Source organism: Sinocyclocheilus anshuiensis, unplaced genomic scaffold, assembly GCF_001515605.1.
Source record: "Sinocyclocheilus anshuiensis isolate Anshui unplaced genomic scaffold, SAMN03320099.WGS_v1.1 scaffold595, whole genome shotgun sequence".
NCBI classification, from domain to species: Eukaryota; Metazoa; Chordata; class Actinopteri; order Cypriniformes; family Cyprinidae; genus Sinocyclocheilus; species Sinocyclocheilus anshuiensis.
In genome coordinates this window covers 448,055-470,258 of record NW_015551037.1, presented here as the reverse complement: position 1 = coordinate 470,258, position 22,204 = coordinate 448,055, and the positions used below count along the sequence as shown (strand labels likewise).

The window sequence follows — 22,204 nt, the reverse complement described above, 5'->3', positions numbered from 1 at the left end:
TTTAAAAACATTCCGTATAATTAGAAACGAAATTAAATAAGTTCTAAAATTAATAAAACTGAAAATTGAAATAACTGAAATAAATATATAAACTGAAACTATTTATTTTAGATTTATTTAAATAAAAAATAAAAAAACTTGGCGGAAAATCTATAAAATAAATTAAATATGTACAAAAAATGACTGAAATGCTAAAACTATTTAGAAATGCTTAAAAAAAGAGAGACAAAAGCACACACCAAATAATAATTAAAAAAAACCTGAAAAAAAAACCCTTAATTTAAAATATTAATAAATACTATAATAATATATAAATAAGTTTCTTATTTCAGTTAGGATGTTGCCTATGTAGACAGCAAAGCAGCACATTAGTTTCAGAAACAGAGCTTATAAGATTAATAAAAAAAACATCTGCATTCTCAAAAACAGTCCTTGGCTGTGATTGGCTGGTCTTTCCTGTCAATCACACACTCACCTTCGATTGGTCTCTGCATTCTTTTTAGCAGCCATGACTTCATCTCGGCCTCACTGGCCCGTCTGCGCAGCTCCGCTTCAGAAAGCTGTACGTCCGAGTTTGGTCCCTTATTATCCTCAACATTTGGTCCAGGCGAACTACATTTCCCAGAGTCCTCTAGGGTCGTCTTCCCTTTTTGGTCGCTTGCGGTCGCCTCGACTGCCGAGACTCCATTTACTAACGTTTCACCCCTTGTTTTGGTCACCTCGTCCACTTCTATGACAGCTTCCTTCCCATCATGCACCAGTGCCGTGGGTTCGTCCAGCCTGTCGGGAAGCTCTGTGGAACGGTTGTGAAGGCCTTCATCTTCGTCTTCCTCAGTCACGGATTTGTCTGTTGGCGTCTTTCTTTGCTCCTGTAGTGGCGCCCCCTCTTGGCCAGAGCAGGTGGTGTTAGAGTCGCTCTGCAGCAGCTCCAGTTCGGTGAAACCTTCATCCGACGGCGATTTGTCAGCGATCTGGCACTCTGATATCTCAGAGATGGCCGTTTCGATATCGTCTAACACGATTGGCTGGTTGGGCGCACCGAGAGCCTCGTAACGACTAAAGGGGTTCAGATCTCGTTCGGAGGGAAGCTCCTCCCACTCGCCTGGCCTGTATAACGGACAGAGATCCTGGGGTTCATCACTACAACGGATAACAGCGGCCATCATCATCATCATGAGGGTGGAGATGGTGAAATTAAAGAGAAAAACAAACAAAACATCCAAAATGAACAAACTCAAGACTCAACTGAACATGAAAAATAAATATGACAAAACGTGAGGGATAAAAGTGATGTTTGGTGTCAAAGCTGAACGGAAATGGAATGAATGAGAGAAAGTGAAAGAGGTGGAGTATTTCAGCTGATTTGCATCCCTCAGTTTGTGGGAATAAACTAAAAATGCATTTACAGCAATAGATTGACAATGGTAGTCTATGGGGGGCAAATGTGCAGCAAGCTTGAAATATGCAACTATCACGCTGATTCTAAAACATAAGCTTTACACATAACATTTAAATTATTCACTTTGCCACTAAGCCTTTTCTGTAAATGTGTGGTTAAAGTAAACATAAATAATTACTTTAATTAATACACAAGGTAAAATAAATTAATATAAATAAAAAATAATACATTTTATAAAATAAATAAGGAAAATAAATTAAATTACATTACATTTACATAGATAAATTTAATAAAATAAAAATAAAATAGTTAAATAGTTAAGTTAAATTAAATTAAATTACATTTAAATAAATTAATATATGATATAAAATAAACTATAAGATAAATGATATCAAAATTAATTAAGTTACATTTAAATAAATAAATAAATAAATGCAATAAAATAAATACAATAAAAAAGTAAAATAAATGAGTTAAAAATAAATTAAATGAAAATAAATTTAAAAAGTACATAAATACATTTAATTTTAACAAACAAAACAACTGGACTGTTATTGGTCATTCAGCGTATTAAAATATTAAATACTAAATTAATTTGATTTTAACCGTGGACCCGTAAATATTTACTGAACCAAAACTGAGACCACATGACATAATGCTTTTTTTAATGCCCTTTTATATCATAAAAAGCATTTTTGTGATAAACAAAAAAACAAAGGATCTGGCTGCTCATAGATTACATAATAAAAGTCCCACTGGTATATAATCAAATCTTAATGGTGCTAAAACAACATTTTGTTGCCATCCCAAAACAAAACCTAAAGCTTGTTTCTAGTAAACACAAGCACATAATCGTTTAAATAAAATATTTTTAAAAACCATAAACGACACAGAGGGGGTTTTCTAAGACGACAACAAATGTAAGAGATTTTAAAGACAGAGGAGTCTGTTGCTTACGACGGCAGCGCGTCCTTGAGCTTCATACGGGACACGTCGTCATACAGGGCCACAGACAGCACCTCCTCCATGGGACAGATGAGACCGTACTCCTCACAGCCGTTCTCGATCACCAGCGGGTCAGATTTGTGCGGGTCAAACATGATGTTGTTGGGCGTTATAATCATCACTCCTCCCACAACTCCCTGCAGAGATCCCAGACACCTCAATTAAAGCTGAAGTGCGTCATGGGACATTTTTTTGGGCTGGGACAATAAATCGATGCATCGCGAATGGAGTAATTATTCTGCATCGATTCAGAGATCGCGATTCTCTCTTGAATCGATTCTGAGCTTAGTTTTTAACTATTGCTGTCAAACGATTAATTGCATCCAAAATAAAAGTTTCTGCATGTACTGTGTATATTTATTATGCATATATAAATACACACACATACAGCAAGTATTTTGAATATATTTACATGCATATATTTATATTCATATAATTTATATTATATATAAATATATTTAATATATAAATGTAAAATTTTTCTTAAATATATACATGGGTCAAAGACGAAAAAGGGTTTAAGCATAAAAACAATAAGTGAAATACTGCATTAAATTGTTGTTGTTTTTCCCAAAAATTATTTTCTGTTTAATTTAATTGCAATTTTGTTTTTCTGAGCAAAAAATATGATGACCAAAGATGATGTATAAATCTCCATTTCACAAAATTGACCCTTATGACTGGTTTTGTGCTCCAGGGTCACATTTATGTTTGTCTTTCTTCAGAAAAAAATGAACAAAATCTGAAATTTGAGCCGGGGAAGTTTCTGAAATGTGCTTGATTTGACACGGTGTGAGCGAACAGCATCATGCAACGCTCACCATGCCATCAGTGAAGTACTTGCAGCTCATCTTGAGGAATTTGATGCTGACTGGACTCTCGTCTTCAGAGAGCGGCGACGTCTCTCTGCGCACGGGCCGTCTGGACCTGCAGCTCGATTCACTGTCCTGTCAGACGGAGATATATCAGAGATCCATTAGTGCTGTCTGATTCAGAGTCGCTCATTCATTATTCATGATGCTTATCATCACTGCATTAGTCAACAATACAGCAGAACAAATCCACAATTCAGCACAAACTCCTCAGAATGAAGTATACTGGAGATTTAAGCACTTTAATAGAGCTCCACCAGTCATTTTTAATATCTTATAGTATATGATTTTTAGTGTCCAGTTATGAGCTCAGAGGCTTTTATGAAATTCCGGGTTCGGAGGAAACTGCAGGAGGTTTGTTATCAGATGAAAAGCTAATCATTCTAAACGTGTGAAATGAAAACAAATGGTTTTAAAATAAAAACAATCAAAATAAAACTAATATTTTATTTGTGCCTGTCATGTGAACATTAACTGACATCAGAAAAACTGTTATTGAACAATTTATTGACTTATATTAACTTAAAATCTCAGGCGGACATCAAGAAAGTAATTTAGGTCAAAAACGGTTTAATCACTGAATGTCTGAGTATCACTGAGATACTATAATAGGTTTTTTTTTATTTGTTTTTATTTTTCTATTTTAATTTGAATTTTTACGTTTTAGTAATTTTGTGTTTGTCATTTTTATTTTATTTTAGTTTTATGATCATTAATTGAAATAAAGCTGAAATAAAATAAAATATTAAAATTATATTATAAAAAATAAAGTAAACTTAAATGAAAATTACCCCTCCCCCAAAACAAAACAAAAATTAAAGTTGAAAAAGTACAATGACTAAAATTTTAAATAAATACAAATAAATAAAAATGAAAAAAGCACATAAAAAACTAAAATTAAAATTAAAACTTTAAAATAAAATAAAAAACCTAAATAATAAATTTTAGAACATCAAGTTAAATTAAGTGAAAATGAGAAATGCTGCCTTTGCAACTAGTATATATATACACTTTAAAAACATTCCGTATAATTAGAAACGAAATTAAATAAGTTCTAAAATTAATAAAACTGAAAATTGAAATAACTGAAATAAATATATAAACTGAAACTATTTATTTTAGATTTATTTAAATAAAAAATAAAAAAACTTGGCGGAAAATCTATAAAATAAATTAAATATGTACAAAAAAAATGCTAAATGCTAAAACTATTTAGAAATGCTTAAAAAAAGAGAGACAAAAGCACACACCAAATAATAAAAACCTGAAAACCAAATAATAATTAAAAAAAACCTGAAAAAAAAACCCTTAATTTAAAATATTAATAAATACTATAATAATATATAAATAAGTTTCTTATTTCAGTTAGGATGTTGCCTATGTAGACAGCAAAGCAGCACATTAGTTTCAGAAACAGAGCTTATAAGATTAATAAAAAAAACATCTGCATTCTCAAAAACAGTCCTTGGCTGTGATTGGCTGGTCTTTCCTGTCAATCACACACTCACCTTCGATTGGTCTCTGCATTCTTTTTAGCAGCCATGACTTCATCTCGGCCTCACTGGCCCGTCTGCGCAGCTCCGCTTCAGAAAGCTGTACGTCCGAGTTTGGTCCCTTATTATCCTCAACATTTGGTCCAGGCGAACTACATTTCCCAGAGTCCTCTAGGGTCGTCTTCCCTTTTTGGTCGCTTGCGGTCGCCTCGACTGCCGAGACTCCATTTACTAACGTTTCACCCCTTGTTTTGGTCACCTCGTCCACTTCTATGACAGCTTCCTTCCCATCATGCACCAGTGCCGTGGGTTCGTCCAGCCTGTCGGGAAGCTCTGTGGAACGGTTGTGAAGGCCTTCATCTTCGTCTTCCTCAGTCACGGATTTGTCTGTTGGCGTCTTTCTTTGCTCCTGTAGTGGCGCCCCCTCTTGGCCAGAGCAGGTGGTGTTAGAGTCGCTCTGCAGCAGTTCCAGTTCGGTGAAACCTTCATCCGACGGCGATTTGTCAGCGATCTGGCACTCTGATATCTCAGAGATGGCCGTTTCGATATCGTCTAACACGATTGGCTGGTTGGGCGCACCGAGAGCCTCGTAACGACTAAAGGGGTTCAGATCTCGTTCGGAGGGAAGCTCCTCCCACTCGCCTGGCCTGTATAACGGACAGAGATCCTGGGGTTCATCACTACAACGGATAACAGCGGCCATCATCATCATCATGAGGGTGGAGATGGTGAAATTAAAGAGAAAAACAAACAAAACATCCAAAATGAACAAACTCAAGACTCAACTGAACATGAAAAATAAATATGACAAAACGTGAGGGATAAAAGTGATGTTTGGTGTCAAAGCTGAACGGAAATGGAATGAATGAGAGAAAGTGAAAGAGGTGGAGTATTTCAGCTGATTTGCATCCCTCAGTTTGTGGGAATAAACTAAAAATGCATTTACAGCAATAGATTGACAATGGTAGTCTATGGGGGGCAAATGTGCAGCAAGCTTGAAATATGCAACTATCACGCTGATTCTAAAACATAAGCTTTACACATAACATTTAAATTATTCACTTTGCCACTAAGCCTTTTCTGTAAATGTGTGGTTAAAGTAAACATAAATAATTACTTTAATTAATACACAAGGTAAAATAAATTAATATAAATAAAAAATAATACATTTTATAAAATAAATAAGGAAAATAAATTAAATTACATTACATTTACATAGATAAATTTAATAAAATAAAAATAAAATAGTTAAATAGTTAAGTTAAATTAAATTAAATTACATTTAAATAAATTAATATATGTAATAAAATAAACAATAAAATAAATGAAAACCAAAATAAATTAAGTGAATTACATTTAAAATGAATGAATAAATAAATAATAAAATAAATACAATAAAAAAAAATAACAATAAAAAAGAAATTAGTTAAAAATGAATTAAATGAAAATAAATTAAATACTAAATTAAAATAAATACATTTCATTTAATCAAACAAAACAACTGGATTGTTATTGGTCATTCACAGTATTAAAATATTAAATACTAAACTAATTTAATTTCAACCATGGACCCGCAAATATTTACTGGACCAAAACTGAGACCACAGAACTGTGATACAAACTGAACCATGAGAAATTAGAACAGCTAAACCCCTTAAGATCAAAAAAACTAAGGATCTGGCTGCTCATAGATTACATAATAAAAGTCCAATTGGTATATAATCAGGTAATCGTGATTACCGTGAAACCAAACCAATGTATAGTTGACATTTAAAGGCTAAATGCTGTAGAAAAGCAAGTTTTTCTGGAGGAGTGTTTTCAGCTTGTTAACTTTCATATGAAAATATGGCATGCAGTTGCTTCAAACAATGGTATAAAGCTATTCAAAACATCATTCAATGTAAATCATGATAATCGTAATTAATAATCGCAATTACAATTTCAAGGGAATAATCGACAATTATGATTTTTGTCGTAATTGTGCAGCCCTTTACGTAATCAAATCTTAATGGTGCTAAAACAAAATTTTGTCGCCATTCCAAAACAAAATTAATGCACATAATCATTTTAATAAAATCTAAAAGGGGGTTTTCTAAGACAACAACAGAATGTAAGAGATTTTAAAGACAGAGAGAGAAAGGAGTGCTGCTTACGACGGCAGCACGTCCTTGAGCTTCATACGGGACACGTCGTCATACAGGGCCACAGACAGCACCTCCTCCATGGGACAGATGAGACCATACTCCTCACAGCCGTTCTCGATCACCAGCGGGTCAGATTTGTGCGGGTCAAACATGATGTTGTTGGGCGTTATAATCATCACTCCTCCCACAACTCCCTGCAGGACAAGAAATAAAACAGAAGCCTCATTTAAAGGGATAGTTCACCCAAAAATGACAATTCTGTCATTAATTACTCACCCTCATGTCGTTCCAAACCCGTAAGACCTCTGTTCGTCTTCGGAGCACAAATTAAGATATTTTTGATACTCTGACTCTCCCATAGACAGCAATGTAATTACCACGATCAAGGTGCATGATCTAAATAATTTTTAACAACATTGGATTGTAAATTACATCATTTTAGTCAAAGTCAATGACTGGGAGACTTGAATGTTTTATTTTAAATCTTTTATGTATATTTGAAAAACAGCCACGGGTAAAATTCTAATGTTAAAGCTAAGGTCTGTCTTTTCTGCATCATGGAAATCGCTATATTGAGTAAAAATGCATGAGGAATGACCGGAAATCCATTGGTCAGGTGTGGGAACACTGTATCCTATCAGTGTTGATTAGGGGTGTAACGGTGCACGCATTCGCACCGAAAGCTCGTTAGTTCACTATAAATATTAGACTATATACTCATTATATTTTACTTTACCTGTTAGTGATGTCTTAATTAGTTAATGTATGTTTAAATAAATCGGTTACGAAACAAGTTATGACAGCCACTGTGCAAATTTCAACAACAAATAGAAATTTTATCATTTAGATGTTAATTTAAAACTGCATAATGTGCAATTTACATGTTTGCATGCATTTTTTTTTTTGCAAGTTGAGTGATTGTTGATTATTATATTTAAAAATAAATAGTTATTAAATGTAAGTTTGGGCTCTGTTGCTAAATTGTAACCTTATAGTAATGTAAAAGGGCTTTTAACTAAAAAATTTAGTTATAATTGAATTTATTTAAAGAAAGAGAGAAATTTGTTCAGTAAGCCACTGTTTAATAATAATTTAAAAAAGCAATGTTATGTTTTTCTCCCTGCTGTACTGAATCCATACCGAACCGCCATGTTTGCGTGCCGTTACACCCCTAGTGCTGAGGGTAACATGTTACAAGTAACACTTAAGTAACTAGTAAAGTAACACATTACTTTTAAACTTAAATATCTGAGTTACTTTTTTAAATAAGTAATGCACGTTACATTTATTCACTTCAGGCTGAGGCTTATTAATTTCACTTTTGGTGTGCCTTCACAGTTGCCAAAAATATAACTTTTGGGTTTTTTGTTATTAAAAAAAATTTGATCTGGTGACAAAAAGTAACGCAAAAGTAATGTAATGCATTACTTTCATAAAAAGTAACTACGTAATGCAATTAGTTACTTTTTAACGCAATATTGTAATAAATTACTTTTAAAAGTAACTTTCCCCAACACTGTTTCCTATAATAGGCAAATTACGCATCATAAATAGCAGGCCACTTCGGTAAATTCTGCTTTCATACTAACGGCAGACTGTACTGAAATCCACATGAACAGACAAGGATTCGTTTCAGGTTTGAACCTAAAGTATCATTGAGATTTTATTATAGTTTTTTTTAATTAATATTTTGAATTAGATTTTATTTTCTGCATTTTTTAAAATTTATATATATATTTATATTTTTGTTTGAATTTTAGTTTTTCATTTTTTATTTTAAATTTACATTTTTATTAATTTCATTGTATACATATTTTTTTATATATATATAATTCAAATAGCCAGGAGTATCATCTGTATGCAAGGTGACTACATTTGGGTTTTTTCGACCACTGAAAATGGGTAAAATTCAACAATTTGCACAACAATATTTGGACATGGAGCCACACTGAGATCCCAGATCTCTGGAAATTAACCACATAGGGCCTTAAAAATGAAGATACCACAAGAAAAGTTTGTTAAGAACCAGAATCTGAATGGATATTGAGATCTCTTTAATACTTCTTGAGTTACAGGCACACAAACTTTGGAAAAAGAGTATTTTGTCACTCAGACAGGTATGGTCTATGAAATTGTTTTGATAGAGAGAAACGAGATACTTTTCTAGTTTTAACATTATTTGTTCTTCAGACATTCCTCTTTAAAAGAACAAAGTATCAGCAGAATGCAAAGTGACCCACATTTGGTTTTTGACCATGGAAAATGTTTACAATTTAACAATTTACTCCTGGAGCCCTATTGAGTTCCCAATATCTCTGGAACTGAACCATATGGGGCCTTAAAAATATACATGCCAAAAGAAATGTTGGTTAAGAACCCAAATCTAAAAGAGCATTAAGATACCTTTAATACTTCTTGAGTTACAGGCATGCAAACTTTGGGGAAAAAACTTGAAAAGTGCTTTTCCCCCACATTTGAACGGTCACCGTTGGCATATAATGCAACAAAGATTGCTAAAGTCAACAGATTTTACTAATAGACCCTTTGCTTGGTTTCTCTACATAATCCATTCACAACTTGAATACAATTTTGTTTGTCTAATAAGAGGACCAAACGTATACTGTTTCAGAAATGCTAAACGCGAGTGTAAAAAATTACGCGAGTCAATCCGTGAAAACATCTGACAAGCCGATGTCAAAAACAGAGCTGTGCATTAAGTGATTCAGACTAAATTCAAAGAAACAAAAATCTACAGAAGCAACAAGTCTGTGTTGGCTGAATAGATTTAGCAGCTTCTACAGTTAAACATATATTCACTGATTATTGTTCAGTAAAGTAAAAGCATTTGTTATAATCAGGGGTGCACATAAGCGGTACGCAGGTGCGCATGCATGACCAAAATAAAAAATGCTCATTTGCGAACCGACACTGTTGACAGCTATTAATGCACAATCACTGTTTTAGATCGACTAATTGTGATACTGTATAAGATTTTCACTCAAACCGAAAGCATAAATCCAGGCGATGCGCTGCCAGTTTCACAGCAAAATGCAAAATGGACATTTCATTCACCGACGCTCTTCACTCGGCAGCGCATATACTTACTTGCTGATTTTAGGTTTGAAAATGATGAAAATTCATGAAAAAAAGATACTATTAAGTGTACTATAAAATAACTGTATTTTTATTTAATATTTAATTTATTTTAACATATTAAAATACAAAATAAATAAATGCAATAATACTATTATTACTATTAATAATTATTATTTTATTTTTAGTTATATTTAATGAGTCACACTGTGCAGTGTGAGTATCAAACCAAATATCCAGGTTTTCTCATGAGAACCAAACCGAAAAACTTATGTGTAAAACCCCTGGTTTTAATAGTCATTTTATAATAAATCCAAAATTAAGACGTGAAAAAAATAGGGAGTTGAAATGGCAACTGAGCTAATGAGAGATGCTCTGCTGCCATCTACTGGTTATAATGCTAATTTCATGCCATTTTCATCTTAAAAGTCTTTGTTTTCCACCAGGAGATATTTTTTCATGTCATCTTCATGAATGAAACGTGAATCTTTAAAATGCATTAAATGTACAGTATTACATGTCTGGGAACTCTCCTGGGATTACAGGCTCGGCATATACAATTATATGTAAATGTTAATGAGCTCTGCTGACCCCGCCCCTCTCTTCTGAAACTTGCTAATTAGCACATTATTAGGAAAGGTGATTTGCAAAGATTCATTAAAAAGCCTTATACTCACTTCTTCTGTAGGTGAAGCTGGATAACGAATGATTTGCACGAACATAGACGCATTTATGTAGATCGGGGGCGCATTCTCTTCAAAAACAAACAATCCACTGCGTCTTCAGCGGCTCAGATGTCGGGAGTAAATGACGCACACACTGCCAACACACATTTCAGTTCAAACAACTTGTAAAAGTGTATGTAGCATCCGATGACCCCTTTAAATAACATGAAACTGTATGTTAATGCCGCAATCATTAGTTACAGTGTTGCAATTATTTTGCTTCTCAGTTTCTGATAAGAATGATGCTTTGACACCGAGTGACCGAACAGCATCATGTAAGGCTCACCATGCCATCAGTGAAATACTTGCAGCTCATCTTGATGAATTTGACGGTGGCCGGACTCTCGTCTTCAGACAGGGGTGACGTCTCTCTACACACGGGCCGTCTGGACCGGCTGCTCGAGTCACTGTCCTGTCAGAAGGAGATATCAGAGATCCATTAGTGCTGCCTGATACGCATTCAATACTCATAACGCTTATTATAACTGCATTAGTCAACAATACAGCAGAAGGAATATAGAAATCAGCAAAAACTCCTCAGGATGAAGTATACTGGAGATTTAAGCACTTTAATAGAGCTCCACCAGTAAAAACCAATGTTTAATATCTTCATGAGCTCAGAGGCTTTTATGAAATTTTGGGTTCGGAGGAAACTGCAGGAGGTCTGTGAGCAGATGAAAAGATGATAATTATAAAAAACAATTACACTTGCCAAAATAGGACTATTTTATGTGTTTCCTGCGTGTCATGTGAACATTAACTGACATCAGGAAAATTGTTAGAATTTATTGAACAATTTATTAAACATTATTGAGATATTTAAATCTTAAGAAAATAATTTAGGATAATTTACTGAATGTCTAGCGCTGTGTTATTTTAGTATCATTGAGGTACTATTATAGTTTTAATCTATTTTTTTTTTTAAATGTTTTTATTTTTCTATTTTCATTTTTAAAAATTTAGTGTTTGTCATTTTTATAATTTTTAAAAATGTGTTTGTTTTTATTTTTTTTATTTCAGTTTTAGTTTTATACATCGTTAATTGAAATAAAGCAGAAATAAAACAAGATCAAATCTAAATATTAGATGTAAAAAACGTTATGTAAACTTTTTAAAATTAACTAACCCTCCCCAAAAATAAACTGAAGTTTAAAAACTACAAAAAGCACATAATATAATTAATAAAACTAAAATTTAAATTTAAATTAAAACTGAAAAAAAAAAATAATAATAATAAAAAAACCTAAATAATACAAGTTGAATTAAATGAAAAAGAAACGGTGCCTTGTCAAATAACTGAAATAAGTTAAATAAAAAGTTTGTAATAAATATAAAATAAGTTTTTATATATATTTTATTTCAGTTAAAGTTTATTTCATTTAAAATATTTTTTTTTTTTTCGTTTTTGGTTTTAGTTTTAGTTAACTATAATAACCCTGGTCTAGCAATATATTACACTAAGTGTGTAATTATGTTTAAACAATAGTTTTATGACAGCTATAGTTTTATTATAGTGTAGCACATTGCATCATGGGATGTTTGACTCATAAAAGAGTTTAAGCACACAGTCAGCAGTGTTTGTCTTCCTTGTGATATTCAAACACTGTTTTGCTTCACACAGTTTGTATGGATGTGATTCATGTCTGAAGCGTCTTACCTTAGGCTCCTTCTCTGACGACTCTGACGCTGTGAGATGCTCAGAGGAGCCGTCTGATTGGTCCAGATCAGGAACGAACAGTTTCTGTGCAGGATCGAGTAAAACGAGACGTTCAGTGTTAGGCTTTACTGAATCACAGCTCAGAGAGCAGGAGAGAAACTCACCTGTCCAGGTACGACGCTGTGCGAGTAGAGACGGTTCAGCTGCACCAGTTTATTCGGGGTGATGTTGAACTTCAGAGCGATGCTGTTCAGAGTGTCCTTCGGTCCGACCTGACCGGTTAAACACGTCAAATATAAGCACTTTATTGATGAGATGAGCAGTGTTTGTACAGTAAGACCAACTCACGGTGAACTGCACGGTTCCTGGAGGTTTACTTTTCTCTTTCTTGGTCTGGCTGCATGGTTTGCTGTTGTCATCTGAAAGAAGAGATTGAAAACACTCAGTGAGTGAATCACAGTACAGTTATTGCTGTTACTACTTGCTGAGAAAGATACTGAATAAACACTGGTTTAATGACACCGACTCTAATTTTACACACAATCCATCTCTGTCTGATAATACGCTGTTTTACTGTACGATCACAGTATGTGGAGTTTAGTTTTGATTTTTTTTTTAAATATATAAAATAATATAAAAATAATATTTGAAATTATTTTATTTCAGCTAGCTGCCAAGGAAAAAAATTCTAATTTTAATTTAGTTTAATGTGATGTACTGAATAACTAAAACTAAAATAAAAATGAACAAAAACTATATAAACACATTTTTAAAAATTAATAAAAAAAACACAAAAAAATTCCTAGAACTTTAACAGGAATGAAAATGACACCAGAAAACAACTAAACTAAAAATATTAATAAAAACTATAATACTATCTCAACAGTACTAAAATAACACTGGTGTGGTCAGATTTAAAAGTAATGACTCTAATGAGGCGGTTCTATTGAATGAATGAATCAAAATGAGTCAAATGACTCAAACGACTCAAATGACTCAACCGAAATCACTCACTGAATCAGTCGGAGTGGACACATGTGACTCAAAACCAAAAACTGTTAGAGTGTGTTAAACTGTCAAATTTCTTTAGTATTATCTGGTTGTTCTTATCAGTGTTTTTATTGTTAACTAAAATTGAAACATTTAATTGAAATAATCGTTAATTGAAATAAAGCTGAAATAAATATAAATATTAGAAATGAAATTTACTTAAAAATCTTTGAAAAGCTGCCTTGGCTAACTGAAATAAATTGAAGTTGAAATACTACAATGACTAAAATTAAAACTAAAAAATAAATAAAAATGACAAAAGCACATAGCAAAATTACTAAAACGAAAATTGCAAACATAAAAATATATTTAAAAAAAAAACAAATAAAAAAACAAAAGTACTTAACAAAATTACTAAAACTTAAAAAGAAAACTGAAATCATAAAAAAGTTAAAACTAAAAAAGCAAAAATACATAAAATTACTAAAACTGAAAATAAAAATAAATAAATAAAACACCAAAGCACATAAACTTACTAAAACGAAAACATAAGAAAAACAAAAACAATAAAAATGACAAAACAACATTAAAAAATTTAAATTATAATGAAACCCGAAAACCTAAAAATAAAGACTAATTCAACACATTAATAAATATTATTATATAAATAGCAGTAAAATAACACTGGTTCCCATCCACTCTGACTTCATCACCATCAGCTGTTGAACACTGGCTTGTGTAATGAGCCGCTGCTGACTCGGTGTCAAACATTAAGAACAATACGAGCGTCGTTCAACACCGCGACGCTCTGAAACCAGAGAAGAGACGTCAACATACACGACTGAACACACATGCATGATATATTCATCATACCGGCCGAAAACTCTGAACAATCAACTGGTCTGATTCAGCACTGAAACTTCCTTAAACAGCGTGTGACCTTTGACCGGGCGGTAAGGGTTCATCTGCGGGTCAGACTCTCTTCCCGTCTGTTAGACTCTGATAAATAACACACTCGGAGCTCATCTGCAGCCAAACTTCCTGTTTGAGTCCGTAATCCTCACAAACACGCTCACGTGAAATCTAAACCCACTCCATTTACTTTCCTAATCAATACACCTGCTCATAATGTGAACGCTTCAGGTGCTGCTGGATTCATAATCTTGCATCAAAATGTAATCATTTGCTTCACAGCTAATATTATTTACCAATAATAAATAAAAATAACCATTCACAATCAAATCAAACCCTAATAATATAGATTAAATACAATCTGTTTTAAATAAAAAAAAAAAAGGATATTTTCATTGCTATTTGTTTCATTGCTAAACTAATTTATTTGACTATTTTCATGGTGAAAACTAGGGATGCATGATTTAGGGGGAAAAAAAAAAACAAAAATTAGAAATGTTGCCTTGGCGATTAACTGAATTAAAAAAGGTTTAAGTTGAAACACTACAACAACTTAAATTAAAACTGTAAATAAATAAATAAAAATGGCAAAAAGACATAACAAAATGACTAAAACAAAAATTAAAATTAAAACAAATAAAAAACTACTAAAGAACTACTAAAACAAAACAAGAAATATTACTACTGCGATATAAGAAATTGAATATTTAAGAGATATATAATAGTAATAGTAAAAATAATTTTCATTATTATTATTATTATTAATACTAAATAAAAATATTAAATTTACTATAAATCAAAATAAGAAATATTACTACTGTAATATAAAATTAAGAAATATAATAATAATAATTTAGTATTAAATAATAATATCATTATTTTATTTTGCATTAGAAGTGTAAAATTACAATACTAATATTGATTTACTTTATTTATTATTATTATAAACTAATATTTATTTATTATTAATTTCTTTAATTTAAAAATGACAACTACCTAACTTTTATTTTGATGGATATCGTAACCGTAGCTTCTCTTTTGTTGATAAGTATGAGAAGATAGTTTTCATATGTTGTGTTCCCAAACGCAATTTAATTAAAACTCAGCCTTTGCCATCTAATAATTCAGCCATGTGGCGATTTTGGTTTTATTTTGATTAATAATGTAGCCCTACTCAAAACTGTTCTTGAAATTTTAAGATTTAAAATAGATACTCAATAAGAAAATGAAATAAAAATGGATTAATTTCATTAAAACCCCTAATTTATGTAGATTCAATGTGTTCACCTGATCCTCTCGCTCTTTCTGCATTCCTCTCCTGAGATCGACCAATAGCAGCAGGATCACGGATGACTGGCGTCTTGGATTCCAAATCTGATTGGTTCTGCTCTGCATCTGCTTTCTCTGATTGGCTCTGCCGCTTCTTCTTCAGCCTGCGATCCAGAAAACAAAAACACAACATTATCAGCAACAAAGAAACAGCGTAATAAAAAAATAAATAAAATCCTCCCACAGATTCATGACACTGCTCCTCTGCTGGGTGAAGCTGTGCCAGATCCAGAGAAACTGCCGTGGCCAGAGCCAAGATGGCCGAACTGAGCTCAAATAAACACATTTAACCACAAATTCTCTTTACTGAATTCTGTACATTATCAAATGCATTTTCAGATATTTTGTAATGATTTTGAGGTGAAATATGTCACATCATGTTCTTGAGGTATTGTGATTATTATAGAGCGAGAGGGAAAGCGGAGAAGAGGATTGTCTAATGGTGTATGACGACGAGGGGAGCCGATCGATCAAACCAGAGACACACTCAAAGCTGAAGCTGCAGGAAAGACTCTGCTGCAGTAACACACACACACACACACACACACACACACTCTCACATGATCTTCAAAAATCATTCTAATATGCTGATTTATTATTAGAATTATCAACAGTTGTGCTGCCAAATATTTGTTTGGAAACTGCGATATTTTTTTCAGGATTCTTTAATGAATAAAAAGTTAAAAAGAACAGCATTTATTCAAAATATATATATTTTCTAATAATATAAATCTTTGCTATTACTTCTTAACAGTTTAACACATCCTCAGTTTCCAGCTCTGATAATAAATCAGCATATTAGAATGATTTCTAATGATTCAACATTTCTAATAGGTTTTTCGTCTAATACTTACATTTCATTTTTTTATTTAAATGACTGAAAATTATTTTTAATGGTTTTAGATAGCAATTATGGACGTCTGTGTTTTGTTTTAGTTTCTGTTCTCCTGCCCTGTTTAGCTCTGATGCCCTCATTCTGATCGCTTTTGATTCATTACAGCTGTCCTTCGTTAATTAGCCCATTATACTGTATTAGTTGAGTCCAGGGCCGGTTATTTGCTGTACTTTTGTGTTGTGCTTCACCTGCTCCTGGGATGTGTAGCGTTTATTTCTTGTGGATTTATCATTATAGGACTTTTGTGGAATATTAATTCTGTTGGGCATTCAGAGCGATCACATGATTTCAGAAGACGAGGAATATAATGGACGAGTCATGTGAACTACTTTTATGATGCTTGTTGGCGTTTGACTGTATAAATCACCTCTAAATTCATGCGTGCAACAACAGCAGCTCAGACATTCAGCCTGACGTCTCTTCTGCTTTATGCGTTTGGCAGATGATTTTATCTATTCAAACTCATTTATAGTTTTATGTTGGAAGTCAGACAGATTTGTGTGAAAGTCCTTTTCTGCCACATATAAAAGAGACATGGAAAAATGCTTTGGTAAATCACAATTATGATATAAAAGTCCTAAAACTAAAAATTATGACGTAAAAAAAAAAATCAGAATTATTAGATAAAAAGTCATAATTATGACTTTAAAGTCATAATTAGTCATAACTACCACTTTTTTGTATCAATTTATTATATTATTTATTTTTGTAACTATTTATATCATAATTTCGATTTCTGTAATAATTATAACATAGTATCTCATAATGCCGTGTTTTTATATCGTAATTATTCTAATCATAATGAATCTAATTTTGGATTTTTTCCTCATAATTTTGACTTTGTATGTCATAATTATTATTTAATATCTCTTACTTTTGGCTTTGTCATAATTTCAACTTATGCAATAATGACTTAGTATCTCATAATTCTGACTTTTCATCATTTTGACTTTTTTTTTTTTTACATTGTATGTAATATTTATGGCTTTATTCTCATAATTTCAACTTTGTATGTCATAAGTATGACTTTTTATATCCAAATTTTGAGTTTTGTATATCATAACTTCGAATTACGTCATAATTATGACTTAATATCTCATAATTCCAACTTTTTTGTCACAACTTCAACTTTTTTGGTCATAATTATGGCATAGTATCTCATAATTATGACTTTTCATAATTTTGACTTTTTATGTCATAATTTTGACTTTGTCATAATGACATAGTATCTCATAATGTTGGCTTTTTATGTTATAATGATTAATTAGCATCTCTTAATTCTGACTTTTTTCTCGTAATTTTGACATTGCATGTAATAATTATGGCTTTATTCTCATAACTTTGTATGTCATAAATATTAAAGACTTTTATATCTGAATTTTGTACATCATAACTTCGACTTACGTCACAATTATGACTCATAATTCTGACTTTTCATAATTTTGACTTTTGTCATAATTATTACTTAATATCTCTTACTTTTCTCATAATTTTGTCTGTCATAATTTCAGTTTATGTAATAATTATAATAGTATCTCATAATGTTGTTATTTTATATCGTAATTATTCTAATCATAATTAATCTAATTTAGGATTTTTTTCTCATAATTTTGACTTTGTATGCCATAATTATTACTTTTGACTTTTCTCATAATTTTGACTTATGTAATAATGACATCTCTCTTCTTATGTTATAATGATTAATTAGCATCTCTTAATTCTGACTTTTTCTTGTAATTTTGACATTGCGTGTAAGAATTATTGCTTTAGTCTCAATTTCAACTTTGTATGTCATAAATATGTCTTTTTATATCCAAATTTTGAGTTTTATACATCATAACTTTGACTTATGTCACAATTATGACTTAGTATCTCATAATTCTGACTTTTTACATGTCATTTTGACATTGTATGCAATATTTATGGCTTTATTCTCATAATTTCAACTTTGTATGTCATAATGACTTTTTATATAATAATTTTGACTTTTAGTCACAATTATGACACAGTATCTCATAATGTTGATGTCATAATTGTTACTTAGTATCTCAAAATGCAGACTTTTTTCCTCATAATTTCAACACTGTATGTCATAATTATGACTTTTTATGTCCAAATGTTGAGTTTTGTACATCATAACTTCAGCCTACGTCATAATTATGACTTAGTATCTCATAATTCCGACTTTCTCACAACTTCAACTTTATAGGACATAATTATGGCTTATCATCTCATAATTTTGACTTTTTATGTAATAATTGTAACTTGCGTCATACTTATAACATAGTACAGCATAATTAGGTTTTTTATGTCAGTTATGAATTACCAAAGCATGATTTTGTTTCTTATGTGGCAGAAATGCGTTATTCCTTTGAGTTTTTCACACCAGCGAAACGTGATCCACAGCAAAATCTGTTATTTAAAATATCCTAATCCTGAAACAACATTATGAATTCCTCTTTCAGATCGACCAACTTCAGCCCTTAATGTCTGCCCACTCGGCTCTCACTTCCTGTCAAGTGCTTCCTGTTTAGTGTTATTCTAACCCAACCTCATCTCACCTGGCGAAGTATCCAGGCCTCTTCTCGGTCTTCTCCATTGCGGACGCGTGAAATGCTCCAACTCCGGTATCAGTCGTGCAACGTTGCCTGAGCACTCCTGTCTTCACAAAGACACAAAAAGGGAGGTGAAAACCAGCCCCTAAATACGCTCGCCCTTATCTCCAGCCGCGGGTCAATGGGTCACGTAGAGGGTTGCTGCAATAACCCCAATGACATAAGCATCAGGGACGAGAAACCGTCGATTCAGACCGGACGGGGCAAGACTGAGCTTGTTTTTTGGGGGTGAAGCCACTAGATCACACATCTTTATTGTTAAAACACTCATTATTGTTCATAATCAACAAAAGCCAGTGATAAGCAGTGATTACATTGAGCCTAAGCATGTGATTACTACCTGATATCTCCAATCAATCCGCTTTGGTCACATCAAACTGAACGGACAAATGACATAATCGCATTGAAACCCACGTCTAAGATGTGAAACTCACGTCGAGCACGTAATTTTACGCGCGTGCATGCACAGTGACGTCACGTGCACCACGTCACAGCGGATCTGTCACATGCATAACATCGGAAATTAATGCACAAATGACAAAATGATGTGCATGCATTATATGCAAGGTTTTAACAAAAGATAACATCATGCATAATTTTATTGACCGTGATCGACACACAGGCAGGCCAAATGATGCATGCTCATATTATATATTTAAACAGTTATGCCAATATATGCGTTTATAAATCAGTGTACAAAAGACATTCCTTTTGCATGCATTTGAAACGTACAGTGGTCCTGCCATTCACATTATCGGATTCAGTAGGTAATGCATCGCATGCACATGTGTAGAGAAGCAAACACCCACCTAAACAAACACTACATCCCTGAAGATCCCGCAGCTTCCTTCACTGCTTCACTTTTCAACAGCATCAGTCGTGGATTATGTCAATAATATTCGTATTCAAGTGGTGAATGTGGATGAGCGTGTGTTATTGTTGATATAAACACACACACATGCAGTCCAAGCTAACAGGCTAACGCTAAAGGCATTAAAGTCCCTCCATATCGAGATTCAAAGCGGATTCCGTGTTTTCTGGATATTTCGGTAACACCGACGCCTGTTTTCGGGACTTTGACCCGTTATATCGACAATCAATCGGCCCGAAACGCTGGATGTGCGTGTTTAGGTTTGCAAATATAATTATTTATGTATTCATATCTACATTTAAATGTAGATATTCTCATAGGTCGAAGTCCTTCCTTGCCACGCCCATTTTCCCGTATGATTGACAGGAAAAGCGGAAACGCCCCTCCCCCGCTTTAACTCCAGATCCATGACGTATTTATTTTGTGTTTTTATTGTTGTACAGTAACTTTTATACATAGCAGGCATCCATAAAATCGTTATATATATATATACACACACACGTATTTTTAAACATTATATTATTTTGTTGCAACTGTATTGCTGATTTTTATTTCAGTATTTTTATTATTTAATTTCATGCAAAATATAAACAATTATAAATAATAATTTTTAAAAAATCCAGAAACGTCAAAGTATTGTTTTGGACAATAAATACTGTAATTAATACATTTACAACATTTAAAATAAAATAAAATTACAATGTCTAAAACAAGTGTGACAACTTGCCCCAACTTATAATTCTCTTGTCCTGCGATCAGAGTTTTTCCTGCTGGTTTATATTATACAGCTGTCTTTTAACTTTATGTATTTGCATTTTAGATCAGAATTCATAATCTTGAACTGTTTTTAACTAGATGTTTGAAACAAAACCGCAGCTATAGACAAACAATGAACTTTTCCACGACATTCTAATTTATTGAGATGCACCTGTAGCTCTTATGTAGCCTAAGAGAAGTTTTGATCTATACCTGTGTATATGATCTCTAATAGAAAGATGAAGCGGTAATAAACAGCTGATGGACTGGAGTGCTGTGGATTACTTGTGGATTATTGTGATGTTTTTAATCACTCTCAATCTGACAGCACTGTAATATTATGTTAATAATATTATATTATGTATATTATGACCCAGCTTGTTGGGTTTTATACATTAACCCATTTGCTGGGTTGTTTTTGGACAGTGCTGGGTCAGAAGGTTTTTCATTTTAAATAATAGAAATGCACTCTAAAATCTGTTTTATCCAGGACAAGGACTGCTCATATACAATATCTTTTTTATTCAATGTCAAGTCAGTCTTTTACAATCATAAAATCTTCAAAAACATTCAATAAATGTTGTAGGACGTGACAGGAGCAGCCAATGGGAATCTGTGGATAGAAAACTGCTGCCATAGGCTTAATTAAATGACTTATATTCATGACTTATCTTGTATTCATGTTTGAAAAGTTACCTCAAAAACAGCTTTATGCCATTTTGTCTGTCAGACATTTAAGTTTCAGTCAGAGGAGCGCCGTGATTCTTTTGAATCGCTTCTTTTTAGTGAACTGGTCGAACCGGTTCACCAAATCTGAATGAATCGTTTGAAACAGTTCGAATCTCCAGTAAGCACTGAGCCACACATTACTTAAATGACTCACTTTCTTTCTGTCTTTCCCCTCAACTGTATCATAAAATGGTTAGTTAATCGAAGCTTTTCAACACGTTGCACATTAATTATATCTTGTGGTCAAAAGATGCCAAGCCATGTTTGGACTGTTTCATATAATAAATCAATTTGTGTAAAAAAAACACATAAAGCATAAAATAAAAAAATGTCATTGTACTTACACAAAGTATGAATAAATGAGTATGCGAATAAATTGGGTTGGGTTGTTTTGACCCAGCGGTTGGGTTGCTTTGACCCAGCTATTGGGTTGTTTTGACCCAGCTATTGGGTTGTTTTGACCCAGCTATTGGGTTGTTTTGACCCAGCTATTGGGTTGTTTTGACCCAGCTATTGGGTTGTTTTGACCCAGCTATTGGGTTGTTTTGACCCAGCTATTGGGTTGTTTTGACCCAGCTATTGGGTTGTTTTGACCCAGCTATTGGGTTGTTTTGACCCAGCTATTGGGTTGTTTTGACCCAGCGGTTGGGTTGTTTTGACCCAGCGGTTGGGTTGTTTTGACCCAGCGGTTGGGTTGTTTTGACCCAGCGGTTGGGTTG

At 32.8% G+C, this 22,204-nt stretch overlaps 1 protein-coding gene across 1 annotated transcript in view; it reads right to left on the bottom strand.

Annotated features, from left to right (window-relative positions):
* Nucleotides 1-20,277, bottom strand: part of LOC107661362 (nuclear receptor coactivator 7-like) — a 29,483-nt gene extending 9,206 nt beyond the window's left edge. The window contains exons 1-12 of the mRNA XM_016450888.1: nt 19,939-20,277; nt 19,076-19,176; nt 15,578-15,723; nt 12,737-12,807; nt 12,553-12,660; nt 12,389-12,472; nt 11,018-11,143; nt 6,923-7,107; nt 4,777-5,449; nt 3,226-3,351; nt 2,357-2,541; nt 476-1,140 (exon numbers count right to left, since the gene is read on the bottom strand). Coding sequence (XP_016306374.1) covers nt 476-1,140; nt 2,357-2,541; nt 3,226-3,351; nt 4,777-5,449; nt 6,923-7,107; nt 11,018-11,143; nt 12,389-12,472; nt 12,553-12,660; nt 12,737-12,807; nt 15,578-15,723; nt 19,076-19,113 — 2,407 coding nt within the window. The 5' untranslated portion in view covers nt 19,114-19,176; nt 19,939-20,277. The remainder of the gene's footprint in view (nt 1-475; nt 1,141-2,356; nt 2,542-3,225; nt 3,352-4,776; nt 5,450-6,922; nt 7,108-11,017; nt 11,144-12,388; nt 12,473-12,552; nt 12,661-12,736; nt 12,808-15,577; nt 15,724-19,075; nt 19,177-19,938) is intronic.
* Between the last annotated feature and the right edge of the window lie 1,927 nt (nt 20,278-22,204).